At 38.1% G+C, this 21290-nt stretch overlaps 2 protein-coding genes and 1 long non-coding RNA gene across 6 annotated transcripts; 1 reads left to right on the top strand and 2 right to left on the bottom strand.

Moving 5' to 3' along the window:
• The first annotated feature begins 50 nt into the window (after window positions 1–50).
• LOC120111371 lies at window positions 51–4756 on the top strand. 3 transcript variants are annotated; one of them, XR_005512599.1, is made up of 4 exons: window positions 51–260; window positions 1785–1984; window positions 2134–4239; window positions 4505–4756. It is a non-coding gene; the product is annotated as an uncharacterized LOC120111371 (long non-coding RNA). The 3 variants fall into 3 exon arrangements; XR_005512598.1 differs by lacking the exon at window positions 2134–4239; XR_005512597.1 differs by lacking the exons at window positions 2134–4239; window positions 4505–4756 and having other exon boundaries at window positions 1785–2086.
• Window positions 3178–13414, bottom strand: LOC103710632 (probable magnesium transporter NIPA2). 2 transcript variants are annotated; one of them, XR_005512596.1, is made up of 10 exons: window positions 13234–13414; window positions 12948–13129; window positions 12590–12646; window positions 10029–10119; window positions 9789–9949; window positions 9200–9327; window positions 8974–9111; window positions 5917–6086; window positions 5367–5459; window positions 3858–3875 (listed from the first exon to the last, which is right to left on the bottom strand). XR_005512596.1 is itself a non-coding variant. In XM_039128374.1 (9 exons), exons 2-9 carry the CDS (start codon window positions 13081–13083, stop codon window positions 3729–3731), a joined length of 951 nt encoding a protein of 316 aa, XP_038984302.1. In that variant the 5' UTR covers window positions 13084–13129; window positions 13234–13414; the 3' UTR covers window positions 3178–3728. The 2 variants fall into 2 exon arrangements, 1 of the variants encoding a protein (XP_038984302.1); XM_039128374.1 differs by lacking the exon at window positions 5917–6086 and having other exon boundaries at window positions 3178–3875.
• A 4931-nt stretch (window positions 13415–18345) lies between these two features.
• Window positions 18346–21223, bottom strand: LOC103710605. Its single transcript, XM_008796417.4, has 2 exons — window positions 20248–21223; window positions 18346–19082 (listed from the first exon to the last, which is right to left on the bottom strand). Exons 1-2 carry the CDS (start codon window positions 21038–21040, stop codon window positions 18586–18588), a joined length of 1290 nt encoding a protein of 429 aa, XP_008794639.2. The 5' UTR covers window positions 21041–21223; the 3' UTR covers window positions 18346–18585.
• Window positions 21224–21290: the final 67 nt, after the last annotated feature.

Below are 21290 nucleotides of genomic sequence, written 5' to 3'. Positions count from 1 at the left end.
TATATAAATGAAAATTTAGAATAATTCCAAACTGCCAGCGGTTCATAAACACCTACCTGTAAACGGAGACCGCCAAAGGTCTCTCGTGCCACCCACGCCTCTAGAGAAAACAAGCGAACACGAGGAGGTATTCCAAACCCTAAACCCTAGTTCCGTGAGGCTCGCCGAAACCCTAACCCTACCACCATGATTTACGATGTCAACTCCCCTCTCTTCCGCTCCTTCCTCAGCCAGAAGGGCGCCGCCGCCTCCGAGAAGCGGTACTCTCTTCCCCTCCCCCCACCCCCTCCCCCCATCACGATATTTGTTGTTTGAGTAATTCCCGTCGAAGAGAATTTAGAAGCACTGATCTTGTTGATTAGATTCTTAACCCGTAACAACGATTTCTCTTCATTCCTCCTTTTTTTTCGATGTACAATTAAAAAGGAGGAAGCTTTAGATTTGTGCTTTCACTGTTCAGAAGACCTAGGTAGATTGTATATATTTTTTTTAAAATGCTTTGATTTGTAGAAGTCTTTTTATTTGGCCCAAAGTTCGGTTCCCAGTTTCAGGAAATAGAAGTCTTTTTATTTCCTTCTCTAGCATTTGTTGACGCAAGCTGTATAGGCTTCACGCACGAAAGAAGGGGGTGAAAAATAAGAGTTTTTGATGTCGCTAATGTTGCGGCTTTATCTCGATCACATTGTCATCCTCTCCATCTTTTCTTGAAAGCTTAATGAGGTGTTAAAGGTGCTCAAGGGAGATATTGTATTTGCTAAGATTTTGTGTTTGAAGTTATGCTGTAAACAAAAAAGCAAAACTGATGTAGAAATATTGCTTGAGATATACTTGGATGTAGTAGCATCAAAATATAACCTTTGGTTATTTCATTATTGTTTTGCTATTTCATTGTTTCATTATTTCATCAAGATGGTGACTTATTAGGTGAATCTTGGCGATGAAAAAGGAGTCGTCAAAGGAAGGTGCATTTTAAGGAAAAAATAGAGAATACTATCCATGAGAGGCTATCATCGAAAAAAAAGAAGAGATTTTTGACCTTGCTTGCTCCAGTCAAGCTATCATCCATGAGAACTTATTCTCAGCATAGATCATCATGGTGAGAAATTTGAGGAAGAACAAGAGATTTTTGACCCTGCTTGCTTCAGTCAAGCTAGATAGCTGTTATTATGATTCTAAATTTTGGAAATTGTAGCTTGGGAGACATCTTTCTTAATTATACTTCATGGTGTTATACATTTCGAGGAAGGAAGGTGCTCATGATGTGGATGGATATCCCTTGGTTCTTTCTAAGATGGATGTTGTCAAACCTGCTAAACGTGCTGGTTTGATCAAGTTCAATTGGATATTGCTAAACATGTGGGTTATGACCCCTTAACCATCATTTTAAGGGGTTGGCGAGATTTCAGCCCAATGAATGCTAGAATTCATTTTACGCTACTTTTAGTGGAGTATGAAAATACTCCTGTATTTGATCTATTCAGGCTATTTTCATACTCCAAATCTGGTATCCAAGCACCTCCATAGAAATTTTATCCAATGCACATGTAAGATACCAGCGTATTGCCCAATGCTTTGGTATTCTTGGGTATCCAAACATTGCCTTAATGTTAAATTTAACTGCATTGTGATTGATGTCCAGAAGAAGATTCCATTTTCTGCAATAACCTGTATAGCTATGCTTAATATGCCTCTGTATATTGTTCGAATGCCCAGAACTCTATTTCTTGACATGATCTCCCCTCTAGTAGTTTTTGATTGGGAATTTATTGCTTTGTTGGAAATAGGAGAATTGAAGAGCAGAAGCCAAAGGAGCAGAAGCCGAAGGCAAGTGAGAACAAGCCTGTGATGATGGAATGATGGTAATTTGAGCAAATGAGAGTGTACTGCATTGGAACACTTCATCAAACAAGGACTGTATTGCTTATCTTGGCTTATATTTGCCAGATTGGATTTTGATGTGTGTACCTCATTTATCTGGACCAGTGTAAGTGCTTAAATATCACATCTTAAAATTTGTGCATTTACCATGTAGTTGTAAGGTTTTCCCCCATCTTCATTAGAACCTAACAGAATGGTAGTTTTTCCATGATCTGCAAGTAGTTTACACTCCTGGATCTCTTTGGCTGTGACCAGCTTGAAAGTTCATTGTAGAAAGATAGAGGTGGAGTGCTTCACCAGGATGTTATAGGAAGCCATCACAATGAAGAATAACCAGAAAAAATGCAACACTGCTGCTACCAGTGATCCATGTCTTAATTCGACATTTAGAAATTTTTGCTTTCAACATTATATCTTGATCAGAGAAAATTATACCAAATCTGGCCTGATGAGGCAATGTAATCTCATTTTTATGAACAAAAATTAGCCATACTGGTTCAGAGGGGTGGGCCCAACCTGAGGCAATAATAAATTTCTAGAAGATCTAACACCATCTAAAAGTATCTAGTATCTCATTCTTGCATCATTCTAGGCCTAAATTTGGGCCAATTGCCCTTGTGCATCTTGCCTGGTTTCCCTTCTGCATCATGACAGATATGTAGCTGCATGCCCCAAAGCTTATAGCCTTCGCTAGAAAGAGCAGTTCTATCCAAACCCTTCTCAGTTTGTCTCTGCTATTTTGACAAGGATCGCAGTGACAGATCCTGCACTTGGAGGTTTGAAAGATCTTGAAGTTTTTATTTTATTGCAAACATATGCTTCCGATGCAATGAATATACTGCACACGATATTATCATCGGTAATATGATGAGAAACAGAGACCTTCATAATTTTCTTAATGTTAGTTTTCTTCATTTGATACGCACAATTATGGTTTGCATTCTGTATAAGTTCCTCCTCTCAAGATGTGTGCTGCTATTAGGAACCAAGAAGTTAGTAACAAAACTATTTTTTTCGAGAAAAGGAGGGCTGGTCCACCTGAGTTCTCCATAGAGTTAGTGGGAGTACATATAAGATAAAGATGACAAAATAGGAGCTATCAGTGACATAAGATACCCTACACATAACGTTACATTAGGCGTTAGATGGTAGTAGATGGTTGAAAGATGACAAACAGAATCTAAGTATATGTAATTGGTTATATATTACCAAGATTCCTAGATCCTGAACTCAACAATTTAGCTGCAGAGAGCATCTCGTCACGACTGCTGTTCAAATGCCAATCATTTAAGAGGGTCATTTTCAACTGTTTCCTGAATTAATGTCTAACTAGAAACATAAAGTTCTCTTTCTACATATTGACGCAAGAGCAAGGATACGTACAGATCTTACAAATGTGGCAATAAGAATCCAAGAATGAAAAGTCATCAAGAAAATATTTGGTAGTAACCGGAAGAAAAAAAAAGCATCCGTAGCTTTCGTCCAAGGGTCAAGTCTCCAGCGAAAATTGTACAGGCGGACAGTCCTTCAAGGAATCTATGCTTTAAGACCACACCATGGTCCTTGGAAAATCACCAAGTGAAGTTTACCCCAGCGTGAACTATTGTTTGACAGTTTTTTTCCAACTGAACAAAGCTGAATTCCTTCATTCTTCTGAATAGTCATAACCAGGTTCTTTCTTTGTGCCCCAAAAATCTGGTCAGAATCGGTGCCGGATTCGTCTCCGCGTTACAAAACTTTCATGGACCGTCACGTGAGCGTTTGAATTCAAAAATATGTGCCTTGAAGTGTTAATTGGCAGAAGATAACTTGACCAAAGAATGGGAAGAGTCTTTGCTCGTTCACAATTCCTACGAGTTGCTCAAAGCTGGAAGAGATTCTGTGGTTGGACTGGTACCCATATCTTTTGTCTTGTGAAGAAGGAAAGTTCCTGAAAGAATGGTAACGAACCCACATATCTCGGTCACAATCTGTGATGCATTCTGTGAGTTCCAGTCCTGGTTCGTAACACAGTAAATCAGGAAGCAGAAAAATGGAAGCAAGATTAACATACTATGAAAACATTCAGCTTTAGTAAATGACAGTTGTTGCTGAGATTCTGGAACTAGGTCCAATATTTACCAAGACATAGCATGCTGAGTATAAGACTGAACTAGAAAGCAACAAGGAATGTTGAAACCACATGAGACAGACGGGTTGAAATTTTCAAAGAATCTAATGTCATGCATAAGTTTATGTATGAAGGAATCACTAATTAGAAGTGCTCATGGACTGTCATAAGCACAGCCACTAATGTAGTCAACCCAGTCAGCCAGCTCGAGCCAGATAATCATTACATTGTTCAACTTGGGAGCTTGTAAGGTATTGTCAAAATTTTGATTAGTGACATAATGTCATGTTTACATGCGGTGAAACCCGTTCAGGAATTTTACAGCTATTTTCCCATTCACATCAAAGAATTTGGTAATCAAACATTAATGTTGAAAGTGTTCTAACCAACCCTTAATTTCTGAATTGACTCCTTTCTTCAACATATTATAAATATGTACTATTATAATATGTACGATCCTCTACTCCTTTCTTCAACATGGTAACTGTCCGGTCCTATTATGTACTATTGATGCAGGTTAGGACAAGCTCTGTACCAAATTGATGCAAGACATGCTCGGGAGGCAGGGAGATTAGGATGCTTCTGATACCAAATTGATGCAGGATGGAAAAAGAAGGAGGAGGAGAAAGAACAAGGGAGGAGGAAAGAGAAGAAGAAGATGGAGGAGAAGAAGGCAGAGGGAGAGAGCAACTCAATATATTGTATTCTTAAATCTCAATAATGCAAACTATATTCTCAATTAACATAGCAATGAGTTTATATAGATAATCTAAAATCTTAATAAGAATCTACATAGAAATAAAATACTGGAATTCTCATAAAATTCTAATCCTAGAGTCCACATAAAAATAAAATTTTCTAATTTTTAAATAAAATAAATTTTTTTATTTTTTTTGTTTGCACCTAACAAGAGTGCGTCTAGATTTCTTATTAGATGGTCCTCTGTCAACTATGCTCTTTTAGCCACTTTTCTCCACCTTCATTTGTGACCATTAAGTCTTGCTCCACTTTTTCCCCCAATTTTGTTTTTATAGTCTCCAATCATTTCCAGTTTGTTGATGATAATCTGAATAAATTTTATTCTTGCGAACATGATAAACTAAACATGAATCTGAACATCTCAAGCATGAGCACTGAATGCACATGATGCTGTTAGAGTATTTCAAGCCAATGGAGAACAAACAAATCAACTCATATTTTGATTGCAATAAATGAGATGGAAAAAAAAGAAGACAATATTAAACATGATTTGCTTGTGCAGAACTTTTATGATATACACTAGTAGAGAGAGAGATTTTCAAGCCTCATCCTTGCCTACTGTGCAACTATTAGTCAAATGTAAACATAAAACAGGGAAAGCTACAAGTTTACTAATCACCTTGAACATGATCATGCTAGCAAAAATGGTGAGAATGGTAAACATCACATAGTAGACTGGAGATATTACAGCAGTATTGAAGGTGTCCAATGCCTGCATAGATGAGTTAAACAATTATTAAGAAGTTCCTAGAATACATGTTGATTCCCTGGAGACTCAGAATTATGATCAGCAAAATGAGAAATCATTGATAAATTTATGATGGTAATCTGAGTCTGATTTGTCTGGGATATATACAGGGGAATATTTAATGGACTTCATTACATGCACGTGCGAAAACCACAAAAATGACATGAGAAATGATGCATTTACATTGCCCATGTTACAAATATTACAACATAGCTTGGTGTCTGATGAAATGCATGATTTGTACAAATATGGAATATGGACTAAGCATTTCATTGAGTTAGTGAAGTAGCTATGCCCAGATAGTGCAAGATCCAGCTAGCAAAGGCTGAGTACTCAAAAGACAACTAGCTAGGCCTAAGGAAGCCATCATGTAAAGCCCTCTTGGCCTTAATGACATCTTACCATGGCTACAAATACTCACCATTTCATTTGGGGGAAGGGGGCTGCAAAGCAGGAAGAATTGAGAGCATCCTTTGGGAATATGCACAACAAAGACTTTTCACGATTTAAGAGGCAACTCCCAAATGCCCTTCCCTCCATCCCAAACAGGACACGAGAAGGACCCTAAATTTCCTAGGCTCTGCTTGGTTGCTGAGAAAGTGGGAGAAAGAGTTCGTTAGAGGAGAAAATGACTTTCCAATGTTTTGTAGTGAAGGGGATATTCATGAAGAAAATATTCAGCAACAATCACAATTTATATTATTTCTAGCCACCTTAAATTCTTTCCCTCACCAAAAAAGGTAGTTTTTTCGGTTAAGAAAACCAAAAGTTATCTCATTTGGATAAGACAACAAGAAAACTTGCCCATAACAAACCACCTCCTGCACAACCAAGTAACAAAATGTTTCTCTGCAACTTTTTCTTTGCTTTTCCTAGTGCAACCAAACAACTAAAAATATCCAACTTTTATTTTTCATTAAAGCAAATTTTTATTTTTCATTCACTTCCGCAGCAAACAAACAGAGCCTTAAAGTAAAAGGAATTTCAAACTCTTTTATCAATTATGTAAAAATAGATACCTCCAATTAGATCCGAGAAGAATGTGAGAAGAAAGGGAGAGGAGGGAGAAGGGAAAAGAGAAATGGAAAGTGGATCAATTCTCAAAAGCAATAGATAACTAAAAGAAAAACCCATCCAAATGCTCAAGGTTTATTCAACAAAATAAAAGAATCTCTCTCTATGCTGCATATATATAGTTTACAATGAGAAGAAAGCAAAAACACTTATAACTTTAAACTATTGGATGGAATCATTTGATTTTATTTAATTACAATTGAAAATAACTTGTAAATACCAGAATACGAAAATATTCATCCAGTGTTTCACAAGTTAGGGGCTAATTCGTTAGTTTGGTTTTATGAATTGTTTTATATTTTTCTCCTTTTCACTTCTTACTTGCTTGTGCTAGGGGTTCTACCTGGTTATGCACTTGTTTCTGTCATTTTCTTAATGAAGCCACAACCCTTTTCTTATTTTTTTTTAATAAAAAAATCCAAGCTATTATAAGGCCCCTAACATAGCTCCTATACCTAACCACGGAACCTCAAGTAACACCCGTAATATCACTCTCAATGGTCCTTCAAAGCGGTGTAGTTATGAATAGAAAATGAAGGTAAGCTTTTGTGCAATTTCTCACGGTTAACAAATTTAACTTTTTTTACCATCTTCTTTCCAAAGGAATATCTTCTGTGCAAAATTCGCAATCTCAATACCAAATACCATATCAATACCTTATCGGTTTGGCTTGGTTCGGTACGGTATGGTATGGTACACCTCTATACCAAAACAGGTCTCTAGCCATTTTTCTCAATATTTATCTCGGTATATCTCCAATACGAGCCGGTACGTACCTCAGTACGCCTTAGTGTGGGGCAGTACGAGGCCTGTATTTTGACTTCAAGTGAAGTTTCGTACCGATTTTCTTCCGATACGATACGGTACACCCCGTATAGGCGGTACGGCAGACCATGCTTCTCTACTAATGTATTCCTCTAAAATCTATCTCAACATATATCTTTTTTCCCAAAGTAATTGTGAAAATAATATGCAATATTTTCCTCTAGTATCCTTAGGGTTTTCGTTTATGGAAACAAGGATTTCAATCAAGAGATCTTGACCAGTACAGTTGGAAATATGATTTTCCACTTGGCACATAATAAAATAGCAATATTCTCCTTGTATCCAATCTTCTGTAACTTGTCATCCCCCACGAATCTATTTTGTTCTGAATTATTTCTAGTACACATTTTTAAGGGTAATAATAATGTCCTTCATGATTAAGGATATTCTAGAATTCAGTAGCATCTATGTTCTACAGCATGAAGAAAATACTCTTCATTTGCTTCTTCTTAATTTTATATCTCTATTATATTTTTCTTTACTTCTATAAACAATTCCAACAACGTTTTTCCCCTATAAAATGTCTAATCTCCACAAACCATATAATTCCTAAGCTCTCATATTCCAAAGCATTTTCTCCAATTTAGATGGTCTTATAATACCGAAACCCATAAATTGCAGCTTAAGTTTCACAGACACGCTGCAACCACAAAACATTCAAGCAGCAACTCCACTTCATATAACCTGCTATGTTTTTTATTTGTTTCGTCTACCTCCCCAGTTTTCTTTATAATAGAGTCGAGATCATGGAATGCCGTACCGGTCCGTACCGGCCGGTACGTACCGGTCCGGCCGTGGACCGGTACCGGAACGGATAAAAAACCGGTATTTCCCGGTTTTTTATCCGAACCGGCCGGTACGGGTGCGTACCGGCCGGTTCGGCGCCCGTACCGGCCGGTTCGGCGCCCGTACCGGCCGGTTCCGGCCTCGTACCGGTGCGAACCAGCCGGTTCGCACCGGTATGATTTTTTTTTTTTTTTTAGAACCACAGCGCCGCGCGCTGTGGTTTTTGAAACCACCGAGTACCGGCCGGTACGGGACCGGTACCGGCCGGTACGGACCGGACCGGTACCGGTACGGCGGACCTTGGTCGAGATACTGGAAAGGTCACTCTAGACTGTCCCTCGGCAATCAAGTTTGACCAGGCCTTATTATCATTTGTATGTCCAAAGAAATGGCATTTTATGAATTCTTACTGAAAAAAAAAAAATCAGTTTCTTATTAAAAAAAAAAGCCAGTTGTTATCTTCCAAAACCATTATTTGAAACTCAGCAGTTGCAGTTATTATTTGAACAGTTATCCATTAGTGCTTTGTTTTACGAAAACTGCATAAACAACAAATCTTATTTCTTTATGCAATCAATCACTTCATCTATGACAAGTGTTAATGGCTAAAGCCAACAGTTTAAACAAATAAGTAAACTACAAATTAGACTCCTATATTGTAAGATGGATATTATTTGCCAAATTGGAAAATGAACAGCCAAAATATTGGGTATTATTTTCCTCTAAATGAACAAAAATAGCCTTTGAAAATGCCTTGCAGATTAGTGCATTCATGTTCACAAGTCCTGATTACCTTGTTTAGATAGTTCATCTGCACAAGACAGCAGATAATTACAACAACTGTGAAAAACCAAGTCTGAGGAAAGACAAATTGATTCAATCCCTCAAATGTAAGCTTTAGGGCAATACCCACAGCTTTTACACCCATAACCTGCACCAAGAATACTAATGGATAATTAAATGCATGAAAGCATGGATATATGAAGATTAAATTAGCATGTGAAAGCTGCTAAACATACTGTTAGGGAACCCATGAGCGAGCATATTCCGACATATACTACCAAATGTGTTTGACCATATCGTGGTGCCATTTGGACAATGAGGAAAATAACCAAGAACACAACCACAACACCATATGCAATAAATCCTGTAGGAACAAAGATCTAGTTGTTAGTTTAATATCTACAAAAACACCAAGGTTTATGCAGCTTGGGAGATACACATACACATAAGTACATGTATGGATCTATACATCTATAGATGTATATGTGTATGTATATGCATGTGTTTTTGTGTGCAGGCGTGCACATGTGGTGCGTGAGAAATAATCAAATGCAAACCAAGCGATTTAGGTTCAATTATTCAAAAGCACAGGATGATTAATAATGGATAAATATCCAGCACAAGATGTAAAAGATATGCTTTTAGATGACTTCAATATTTCCATGAGCTAACATTCAAGATATTAATCAAACTAATATAATGAATTTGACTGAAGAAGCGATATCAATCTTGTAATATAATGAATTTGACAAATACAACAAATACAAAAAAGGATAAACTGATCTTACTGACGTGAAAACATTTGGCATATATTTGCTAAATTACCTGGTTCAGTGGCAAGATCCCACACTTGTGTAACTGATTCAATATCCCGTTCTTTTGGGGCATGTAAAACAATACTAGTAGAACCCACCACGCAAAGAACGCAACCAAGAACACCAAATATGTGCAGTTTTTCCTTCAGCATAAAATGAGCTAGCACTGCACTGCATGAAAGTAACTCTCAGTAGAGAAATATTGTGTATTTCTGTTCTAAACATTTTCAGTCCTGGTCTATTTCTGTACCTGACAATGATACTAAGAGCTCCCAATGGAGTTACAAGAATTGCCGGAGCAAATGCATAAGCAGCAAAGTTGGCTATCTCACCAATTATCACTACAAAACAATGATGAATTTATAATATATGTAAAAGTCACCATAGCTGTCAGATTATGCTTAAATGGCTTTAAGAAAATGAAGGCTACAAGAAGATATGATCTTGGATGTCGAGAAATTTCTTCAATGTTACAGTACTATATCATGGAAAGCCAAATTAAAAGGTTTCTCATCTCAAAGTACCAATCAAAATGCTTCTACATTACAAGTGAGCAGAAGCAAGATAATCTACTTCTGATAAGCAACTTCCTCAAAAGTCAAAAGATAGAAGTGTATTTTAACTTAAAGAAAAATTTGTTGGCATGCATTATTTGATGGGCAAAATTCATCTCAAAGTGCTAAGTTATTGGGCCACATATGATGCAAACAGAGATAATCTTTGAATTCATCTGCCAAGCTGTGAAGCTTGATGTGAGAAGATATCTTGCACTATTCTAAAGGACATCAATATGCCCCAGGAGCAAAAAATTTCTGCATCTTTCCCTTGGACACATCAAGATAAAATTTGCCCCTTAGGGTTTGCCCACCTAGAGACCCATTAAACATCAACTCCAGAAAGCCCCTTGTTCCCTTCTTCTCTATCCATGATATAAAGTCAAAATGTTCTATTAGAAGTTAATTGCTCTTTTTCAATGCATTTGCTAGTCAACAAAATTGTTTTGGCTCCAGAGACCTTGACTACACAAGTCCACATTTCTCATCATGATCATAGGCTTCATAAGTCCAATGGGCTGAAAGATAGGATCATAGAAGTATACAAGAAGGATGGGTTAGAGTAAGAGGGCAATATAATTTGATGGGCTGAGAACTAGAATGGTAGAATTCCTGGTCAAAATCAGGGTTTGACGGTGAGACTCAAATCCAGGTCCTTACTACCAGCATCCAAAGACTCTACCAACTGCACTAGTTGGCACCCTCAAGTCTAGAAGTAATATTATTGAGCGCCAACAATGAACAGACTTTATACGTAGGCAGTATGACTTAACCTTTTGTAACTAACGCATGTTGAAACCCCACCACATATGATGGCACAGATAGATCAAGTCCACTGCACCCAACCAATTGCATGGCACCATATCCAATTATATCTATACGTTGCTCATGATGTAATAAAAATGACAAAGGGTGGAGTTGCTTTAAATACAAATATGTGCTCTCCAAAGGTTTAAATCTTTGCCTATGTTCAATTTTCCACCTGCACGTTAGAAACTCTGATGCTTGAAGCTCATCAATTTTTGTCTCAACAAATAAAGAAACCAGAAAAAGGGTAAAGAACTACACCAAAAACCATCAAAGGGGTCGATCATTGTTCAAGAACACAGAAACTTAGATGTATCAAACTCATAATTTTTACTCTTTCAAATTTTTTCACACTCCTGGCCTATGGACATATTTCAGAATTTTGTAGGCTTGCTACCTAAAAACATGGATTAAAATTTGAATTTACTACACTGACAACATCAGGTCGATCTGACACCTGGTGTTGGCAAGCTAAAAAATGAGGCAAAGTTCATATATGCATGCATTTATGTGGGTATATGTACACATGGGGTGGAAGAGGCCTAATCTTTTCTCTTTCCTCCTGGTATTCCACAAGGACTCCTGTTTCTCTAACTAATTAACCACTCAGTCCAGTCATCAAGTGAATCCATAAGTGTCCACTGTGGGTTTGCAGCAAGATTGGTTACCATGAGCTCGTTAACTGTCATGTGAAACATGAACTCAATTGAGAAAAGCAAGGATTCACGATCAGGAATTCAGAAATGGTTATTGAAAACCTAAGGGCTTTAGCTTCTATCTTTGGTGACAGGCTCCATGGACTTGCTTTTCACACCAGAGCATAAGGAAATTAGATGGGATCATAACCTTTAGTCATGGAATCCATTGATAAGCTGCAGGACCATACCAGTAGTTTAGAAGAATCATATGCTCTTTTTACAGATAATAACGACATGGAGAATATACAGGCTTTGGAAGCACGCTATATGCATGATATTGTGTGCAAGTTCTCTAGATATCACCATAGACCAAAAATCAGAGTATTTATAGACTGGTGCTTCTTTGACCCATTAACAAAAGCTCTATATTCCAAATGGTGTTTATGTCTCTAGCTCTCCAGTGGGCACATTAACTCTTATGAATGCACATACGCAGAGCAAATTTATATCTAAACCCACACCAGAATGTCAAGTAAGGGCCGCCATAGCCAGCTGAACTGGAAGAATTTTACTAAGGCAGCATATATCATGAATGTAATTAATGACATCACATAGTGAATTTACATTAATGCTCTCATCTAATTTTAAGAGATAAAACTTGTTTCTGCATGAGATTCAAATGTGAAAAAGAATATCTATAATGTATTATAACACATTTTCACATTCTATAGAAAGAAAACATTAGAATGTTTTAGAAAACATTAGAATGTTTTTTTAAAAAAAAGAAGAAGAATTTTCAATAGTTTGCTTACTAGTAATCATTCCAGCCCACCACATTGGCTCATATAAGTATGAGTACCCTCCTGATCCTGCAATAAAGAAAAAGCAAAATGGCGTCACTGTTTTAATTCAGTCACATTTTTTCAATTACCACCTCTCTAAACAAGACAAACATTTCCCAAAGCACCATGCCTGAAGATGAGCCTCAATCCCCTAGCACCCAAACCCCGAAAAAAACATATATAAATATCAGGTTTTTGACACCCAAATGAGTACTGATCTTCCCAAATTCAAAAATAAAGAAAAAATAGGAAAAAATCTTTAATATATTTGATGATTGATTCAACAAGACCCATATGGAAAAACCCAAATTTCTGAGAAAGATTCAACCTGCCCTGATTCCAGTTGCCCCTGCTTTCTTGAGCCCCTTCTTCTTAATAATGAAGCTGGACCCGATGAAAAAGCTCGATGAGAGGGCCAGTGCGAGTCCACGAAGATTGTCCTTGGACAACCCCGAGCCCCCCATGGCAAAACTCAAATCCCCTTCACCGGAATCCCTCGAAACCTAATCCCTGTAACCCATTCCAAATCCAGAACAACAAAATCGTCATTTCTCTCCCCAAACATCAAAGAAACATCAAGAAAGATGGAGAGAGAATGGGAGAAGATCTCAGACCTTGGAATTTTTGGGTCAGAAACCCTATCAACACCCAGCAAAATGCTCGGGATGGATCGATAGGTTCAAAGGAGGGGGATATTTGGTGGATTCCGCTGTGCTCATGGAATTTGGAGCGAGAGAGACAGAGAGAGAGAGAGAGAGAGAGAGAGAGAGGGAGAAAGGGATTGGACTTGGACGGGGGCGGAGACGCGCAGGGCAACGGGCCTCCGCTCCACAATTTAAGATGACCTCCGAGTCCCGCGCTCCCCCGTGCGGGCCCCTGTGAGTCTTCCACAACGCGATTTATCTCTGCTGCCGCTGCATCGTCCATCGGATGATTAACGTACGGTTTGGATGGTCATACAGATGTTTCCTTGTGGAGACTCGCACTATGAGGTTTGGTTAAATTGTTCCGGAGTTTTTGGAGATATTTATTGGAGGTTTTATTAAATTTTGGCACGTGGAAGACATATTAGATGAGTGTGAACTTTCAGTTTAATTAAAATATTTTTATATAAATCGAGAAATATATTTTTAATTTTGAAAGCTATATTTATTAAATTGTTCTGGAGTTTCTGGAGACATTTATTGAAGGGTGGGAAGATTTAAAAGATAAATTAATTGTATTAGATTTTTGGCACGTGGGAGACACATTGGATGAGTGTGACCCTTCAATTTATTTAAAATATTTTTATATAAATTGAGAAATATATTTTTAATTTTGAAAGCTGTATTTATTATATATTTTTTTTTTTTGATAGATCAGGTGCATTATATAGTTTTTTTATGTGAATATATCCAATAAAATTAGAAAAAAATAGTTTAGGAGGGATGAAGGGTCTCGTAGCTGTCCTGAAGAAAGCCGCTAGAGTTTCGAGTAATTAAAAATAATTAGTTGGATTGGAGCGAAACGAGTTGTAAATCTCATATTTTTCTTTTTCACAATTAAAACCAAGCAAGAAGTGTGTTCTTTCTTTTTTTTCAGAGAGAGAGAGAGAGAGAAAGTAGTTATAGTAGTGGAGATGATGAACATTGGGTTGGTATCTGTGGGGATGAGTGGTTAATATTAGAATGTGCATGCTCTTTATAGGCTTTTTGAAGAGAGTATTCATCTGAATTAGGTGCTGAGAGGGTTGGCTAGAAGGTGAAGGGATTTTGATAATTGAGAGAGCTAAGAGTGCATTTATTTTTTGTTGCAGTTTAAAACATGAAGAAAATTAACAAACTAGGTGTCATGGACTTTTTTTGTGCTGTAAAATTGTATAATTATCTTTATTATTATTTTTTTTCATGGACAAGTGGATAAACAAAGAGATCTGTCTACTTATTCATTGAAAAAAAAAAACACACACGAAGCCTCTTAGAAAAGGTTAAAAGAGAAGGCCCCAATCACCACAAAAATATTTATTTTTATGTTTCATTTCCTCTGGTCATATGTAATGTGGTATGTCATGTGGGATACTATTCATTCATGGATTTCGCCAACAATTGCATCTCTTACTAATTATATATTTTCTGCTTCAAACTCTTGTCCTTTGATGCATCTTTGAATGTTCCTAGTATTGTCACACAGTAGTCCTTTCTTTGAATTTTGGTCTCTGACCAATCATTTGCTTTATATTTATCTTCTAAAATATTTCCCCTCTGCTACTTTAGTTGCCATAATGCTTTGGAACTGATTCTTTTTGTAACTCAAATTTCCAAGTGCAGTCGAAAAAAGAATCTGCATATCAAGTTGATGGCATTAGAAGGTTTTATTTTTGTGGCTAGTAGGCTTTTTTTCCAAGTTCAATCTTGCATGAAAAAAGAATCCATATATCAAGCTGATGGCATTAGTAGGTTTTATTTTTGTGATTAGTAGCATCTTCTTTTTATTTCGCACGCCCTGCAGCTTAAGACTTTTTACCGCATGCTCATTAGCCTTCTATACTTCAAAATATTTGAGTTGCCTGCTTTAAAATTCGCGACATAACTTTTGCCATTTTGAGCATCCATTGGTGGCTCTTTTGCCTTAAACAAATCTTGTTGTAGAATTATCACTCTTATCTGCTAATTGTTGTTGTTTCTTGCCAACTTAGTTTGTTGTTTCTTACAAGCCAGAACATTGCACATCTCATCAATGCAGCATGTATAGGCCAAGTGCCTTTCCAAACGGGCTTTTAACCATTGGAGCTTTATTTCTAGGGTTCTTCGATGATTGGATTCTGTTGAGATATCAATCTAATTGCCTCCATTGTCTCGTGAGGGTTTTCAGGTTGCTAGTTCAGCTTCAAGAACCATCTCCTATTAGAATCAGCTCGCACCGAGATTTATGCTCTTACAAGCACCTTCTCTCCTTGGCCTTTACTCATTGATTATATTGGTGTATTTTGCTTGCTCTCATGAGTCATTTGTTGAATACATTCATGCATCTTGGCTCATAATGTGGAACTTGGCATCTTGGCCCACTTGTATTTAATTTACATATGTCATTGCTTCAACTCCTAAATTCTTCATTGTCAATAAGCAACCTACATTCTATATTGTCTGGACATCTTTTTCATGGGAAACACTTATTATATGATTTATCTCTAATTTATGGGAGTTGTCAAAGAGGCATGGAGTAATTTTTTATTATACAGTGCAAGCATTGAAGCATGCACATATTTAGCATGGTCTTATTCATATATTTATTTCTTCATGCTTCTATAAACATACATCCATACAATCCATACATATATATATATATATATATATATATGCATATGCATATGTATATATATGGATTGTATGCAATAAGTTTGTGGATGCATGCTTTCCTGCTATTTTTCCTTCATAGGAGTTTATATCTGAGTTCATGCTCTAACAAGATAGTGTGTACAGTCCACTTGTTTCTCATGTTTTAACTTTGACTTGACTGAAAAGAGGGGAGTTAAAATCCTTAGGTGATGCTTTTGTTTGCATTGTCTCTTATGTGATTCTAATAACATCTAATCGGGAAGAGATCATTAATGCGCAAACAACAGTTGGCCCTTGTTGCTTCCTCTGGCCACTAAAAATAATTCAGATCTATAAGGTTTTTCAAGGTATGGAGGCATGTCTGCGCATCGGTTGCGCGTAGGAAGAATGATTTAATTACAATTTTGATTGTGTCCTATTTATTCTGAACTTCTAAATGGTGAGTTAGATTAGTGTATCTAGTACTATAATTTTTTATTGATGTTTGCCAGCTCTTTTGAAGGAACCCAATTATACTCTGCATTTTTGCACATAATACAGGATTAGTGGCAGCTGCTGCTTATGCAAAGTATGGATAACTTTTTGCAGGATAACAACACCTCTCCATTTGTTATGTCTGTTCTAGGACTTGAATTTTTTTCTGTTTTTTTTGCACCTCCTGTAAATGAATAGTTTTTCTTTTTTTAAATTCTGTTTTCCCCCTAAGTTTAAGTGGATAATTGACAGCTGACTGCTCTGTAAATGGGATTTTGTTATATTTTTATTCATCATAGAATGATTGCACACAGTGATCGTTTGAACATCTGATATCTTAGTTCAGACCAATTGCGACGGAGCTGAATGATGCTTGCGATAAGTTATTGTATTGTTTGGTGATATTTCCTGCACAAATGCATATTTTGCTGTTCAGAAAGGAATGCTAGAGTCAATTAACATTGTTTTTTGGGGAATTTTATTATGGCAATTGGCAAATGGTGATGTTCGCATTTATACCTGGCTCCAGCCCTACTTGGTGATGTTCAATTGGTTGTCATGGTGTCAATGTTGTGTGAACAAATGTTTGCTAAATGGGAAGTTTGTTCATAAAATATTATGTTCATATATTCTGGCCAAGAACTGGCAAAGCAAGTCTTCTCTACTATATTAATTTCTTTGTTTGTAAAACTAATTGCTATGGGGCGTTTCGAACACTTTAATGGTAGTGCTTAGTTGAACTAAACGACAATTAAAGATCTGTTGGAGCTGGTTATGGCTCTTTTTAGGAGTCAAGTAAGAGAATTTAACAAAATTATAGTTTCTTGTAATGCCTTTTAGAGCTCTATTGAGAGTTATTTTGAGCTTTAGAACCTCAAAATGAACTCAGGTCTTCAAAATCTCCTTGACACCAAATATGTAAACCTGAGAGAATTCATTCTGTTGGCAGTCGATCTCAGCTCCTTTTTATGAACTTAAGGATTTAATTTGAATTCCGGGGTTAAAATCTTGGGTTACTTCGTATGCATGAGACAACATATAAAAGAAAACCTTATTCCAAGAATGAAAGTCCAGCCCTAGCTGGAATTGTTATTTTGGAAATACAATGTTGGCTGAAACAACCGTTCCTTGCTGCATTTTCTAACCTTGTTTGATCAATGATCATACTTCGTATTAGTGTTCAGCATGTGCAGATGGATGTTTACTTTGGAAATGTTGGGTATCATCCTCTTTTAGATTTTGGGTTTGGACATTATGGGGAGTGTAAGTGGTACCTGAAAACCCAAATCTTAAAACATGTTAACTTGAATTCGATCCAATGGATTTTAACTTAAATTTGGTCAGTTCTATTGGATGATAAGAGTTCAACACCGATGACCTAAGCTATTAAATATGATCTATTATCTCTAAATTACTTATATATAAAAAATATTTGATTTCAAAATCTGTAGCCTATACATTAAATGGTCAAAAAAATAAGTAATTCAAATAATATGATAAGATGCGTTGTTTTTTAACCTTTTGATGCATAGGTAAAAGATCAAAATATCATACAGTCTTTTATATAAGCAGTTTAGAGATAGTCGATTAATGACTTGGATCATGCATTGACCTTCATATCCATTCTGCATGTGCTTGCTAGAGATCCCAAATCGACCTTGCTGGTGTCATTTCGCCAAACAAATAATAGAAATGAAAACAAAAAAAAAAAATCCCATCAAATAAACCATCTGCGTCGAGCTTGCTAATTATAATCCAAAGGCAACTTTGTGATCTCAGCATCAGGCGTGCCGCTCCCTCTGGTAGAGGGAAACTGGTAACATGCAAAGCCATGCAGCTTTAAGGGAAGCACAATTTTATGGAACTCCAGAACTGCAGAGGGTATACTCTGATTGGAAGTAGCAAAAACACCAAGTTTGACATGAAAAGAAGACAAGAGGAACAGAACAGAAATAAAACCTCATTCAGCCCTTTGTTAGGAAGAGTTTAAAAGATTTACAAGGTATCTTTCAAACCTAAGCTGAACAGCCAACTACTAAAATTTCCCCACCAACACTACCTTCTATCTCTGTGCTGCTATCTACCTAAACTCAAGGGAGGCCAAACAACAAAGGATGACAGAAGCCTAACACCAACCTACACAGACTAAAAGAAGAGCATAGAGCTCTCCTCATCCCTTCAAGGAACGACAACTATCTGCCTCAAGGGGTGTGAAATGTTAATACCCCCAGCGTGCCTCACGAACTCCTCCGGTGAGAAGGAGCTTCCATGGCAAACGCAAATGATGCTCACCTCCGACTTTGTGTATCTGTGGAGGAATCCAGTGATGGTTCTTCCATTGGGTCCATTCCCTGTAGTTGAGACATAGGGCATTCGAGGCAGAGAGGATGAGTCATTTGGGTTCTGATCCTCTGCGCTCGGGATTGGTTTGTTCACAGAAGTTGCACCATCGAGTTTCCCCATGGCTGAAGTGGCTGAGTTCAACACCAAGCTAGACCCTGCATTGCTGGTGATGATCTTCTCAGTACCTTCTTCACTGCCCTGGGATAGAGGTGCTACATGGTGAGACTGATGCCCTTGAGAGTTGCTGACTTGTGATGACAGTTGCGAGACAGACTTCTCCGCCATGGTGTGGGTCGTTGAATGGCTCCTTGCATCATTGCTGATATTCGATCCTGAGGGACCGAAGAACAGTGGTTAGTCCTAGATACTAAGGAAGAGCCTTATGTTCTGAATCCAGACATATAGGCATGAACAATGAGACAATGAAATGCATTTGAGATCATTTCTATCAAGAAGCAAATGGTAACTGATAAGGAGCTTACAGTATCATCCACAGTTCTCTCTCAAAAAACAAAAAACTTAGACATAATATCTTTCATACTTAAGGATTGAAAACTTTGATACCAGTAAACCTAGAAATAATATGTGCAGCAGAATTTAGAGTTATAGCATCTCGAACGCTGCAGACCTTATCAATCAACCATGGGATCTACTGCATATGAGTGTTCAACTCCAAAGGGCAGTACAAGAGCTACATGAACAGGGCATGAAGGTCCCAACAAGCAACACATCGGTTTCTAACATATAATCCCTGCGTTATTTGGTTAATGTTGCTAAAATATTGGGTTTCATTGCACGAACATCCTGAATTGCTGATTGCTTCACCATGTACCAATCATCAAAAGGTACATTGCATTTTTTGGCATTCCTTGTGTGGCTAAACTATGAAATGAAGCAAGTAAACCTTATATATGTGTAATATGATAATGTTAACTACTAATGTCAAATTATTAAAACAACAATGGCTAAAACCTCTTCCATCTGCAGTTAAATAGAGGTTGGCCAATCCTGCACAAGAGCTAATGGAAATCAAATTTATGTTCAGCATGCACCAATGATCAAGGTTTTATTGCACCCTGAAGGGCTTCTCTCGTGGTTAAAGTCATACTCAATAAGGGAATTAAAAATCCACGACCAAGCATTGCAAACATTTTAAATTTAATTTCCACACGACCTTCCTATTTCAACAACCACACCCCAAAATTCACAAGAAAATTAAACATATCAAAACTTAACTCTAGATTTAGATATACAAAGAACTTAGACATCCTAATCTAAATCCAAGAGCCTGTTTGGTATTGCTCTGTTTTTGTTTTTTCTTTTTTCTTTTTCTGCAAATCATTTGTAAAATCTTCAGAGCTTCTGTACAAAACGATGCCAAACAGGCCCTAAATTAGCCAAAGATGCAGAGTTTGAAGTAAAAATGTAATTTTTTAAACAAATTCATGTTAAAAGTTCAACAAAAATTCAAACCAGAAAAAGATAAGCGATATATACCTCGAAGCGAACCAATCTTCTGATCCGAAACCCCCGACGAGCAGCTACCAGAAGAATTAATCGACGAAGGGGCTCCATTAACCCCAATGTCATTCCCACCTTTCATATCCAAATAGCGAGCCCCATTGATGCCACCATTAGCACTCACAGCCGGCACAGCAACCGGCGAGCTCCGGCGAGCCACCTGCTGGAGCACATTCATCCCAGCATGGGTCGACCCATCGGCGGCCACCGGCAAAACCGCCGGAGCCCAGCAAGGAATCACAAGGGGAAATCCGAGCACCTTCGGGACCGGCAGGTACTGCACCTGGTGGTAAGGATGCTGCATTGCCATCGCCGGGAACGGATGCGAACCGTACGCCACCGGATTTGGTTTATCAGAGTTAGGGCTAGGGTTTCGAGCAATGCCAGCGATTCGGCCGTCGCTCTCCCACCCCGTCCGGCTGGTACTCCACCGGTCGGCCGCGAACGCCTCTCTCTCCCTCGTCGCCCGGTCTCGGGCCCTCAATTCCAGAGCCTGGACCTCCAGCGCCGCCCGATCCTCCGCCGGAACGCCATTCCCAACATCAAAGATCCCATTTTTCCTCGCCTCCCGCCGCCGGAGCGGGTCTCCGCCGTCGAAGGGAAGACCCTCGCCGGATCCTAACCGGGTAGCGGTTCCGTGACGGGTTGGACCCGGATTCGTGGCCCTCTGGGAGCTCCCGCCGATGGAGAGCCCGAGGCTGAGGTCGACTCCTCCGTCCTCCGCCGGATCCGGATCCAAAAACTCCATTCTTTTCATATTTCTCGGCATTAACGGGATCGGATCTAAAACTACAACTCCATGGCTTCTCGGAACCAAAAAAAAAAAAAAAAAAAGGATCTCGGTTGAAGGTTAGGGTTTGGATTTGGATCTTGTTCTCTTCAATCTTCTTCTTCCATAGGAAAAGAGAGGAAGAGACGAGGCGTGGCATATAATTTGTCGAGGTTTAAGGGATTTTAACCGAAGTCCAGGACGGAGAAGGGAGCATCCATACAACCACCCGTCGCCGGAGGATCTGCCA

The sequence above is a fragment of the Phoenix dactylifera genome, chromosome 7 (assembly GCF_009389715.1).
Source record: "Phoenix dactylifera cultivar Barhee BC4 chromosome 7, palm_55x_up_171113_PBpolish2nd_filt_p, whole genome shotgun sequence".
Classification (NCBI taxonomy): Eukaryota; Viridiplantae; Streptophyta; class Magnoliopsida; order Arecales; family Arecaceae; genus Phoenix; species Phoenix dactylifera.
The sequence above is the reverse complement of the archived record's forward strand: the minus strand, read 5'-3'. Positions and strand labels throughout refer to the sequence as shown.

Bases quoted from the DNA above. Each gene is read 5' to 3' on its own strand.
- LOC103710605 (XM_008796417.4), bottom strand. From the start codon at position 21,040: ATGCCGAGAAATATGAAAAGAATGGAGTTTTTGGATCCGGATCCGGCG. The intron at 19,083-20,247 runs GTATATATCGCT...TCGGTCCCTCAG, and splicing joins GAAGATTGGTTCGCTTCGAG to GATCGAATATCAGCAATGAT.
- LOC103710632 (XM_039128374.1), bottom strand. From the start codon at position 13,083: ATGGGGGGCTCGGGGTTGTCCAAGGACAATCTTCGTGGACTCGCACTG. The intron at 12,647-12,947 runs GTTGAATCTTTC...TCTTTATTGCAG, and splicing joins GGCAACTGGAATCAGGGCAG to GATCAGGAGGGTACTCATAC. The intron at 9,328-9,788 runs GTAATTTAGCAA...TTGTTCCTACAG, and splicing joins GGATCTTGCCACTGAACCAG to GATTTATTGCATATGGTGTT.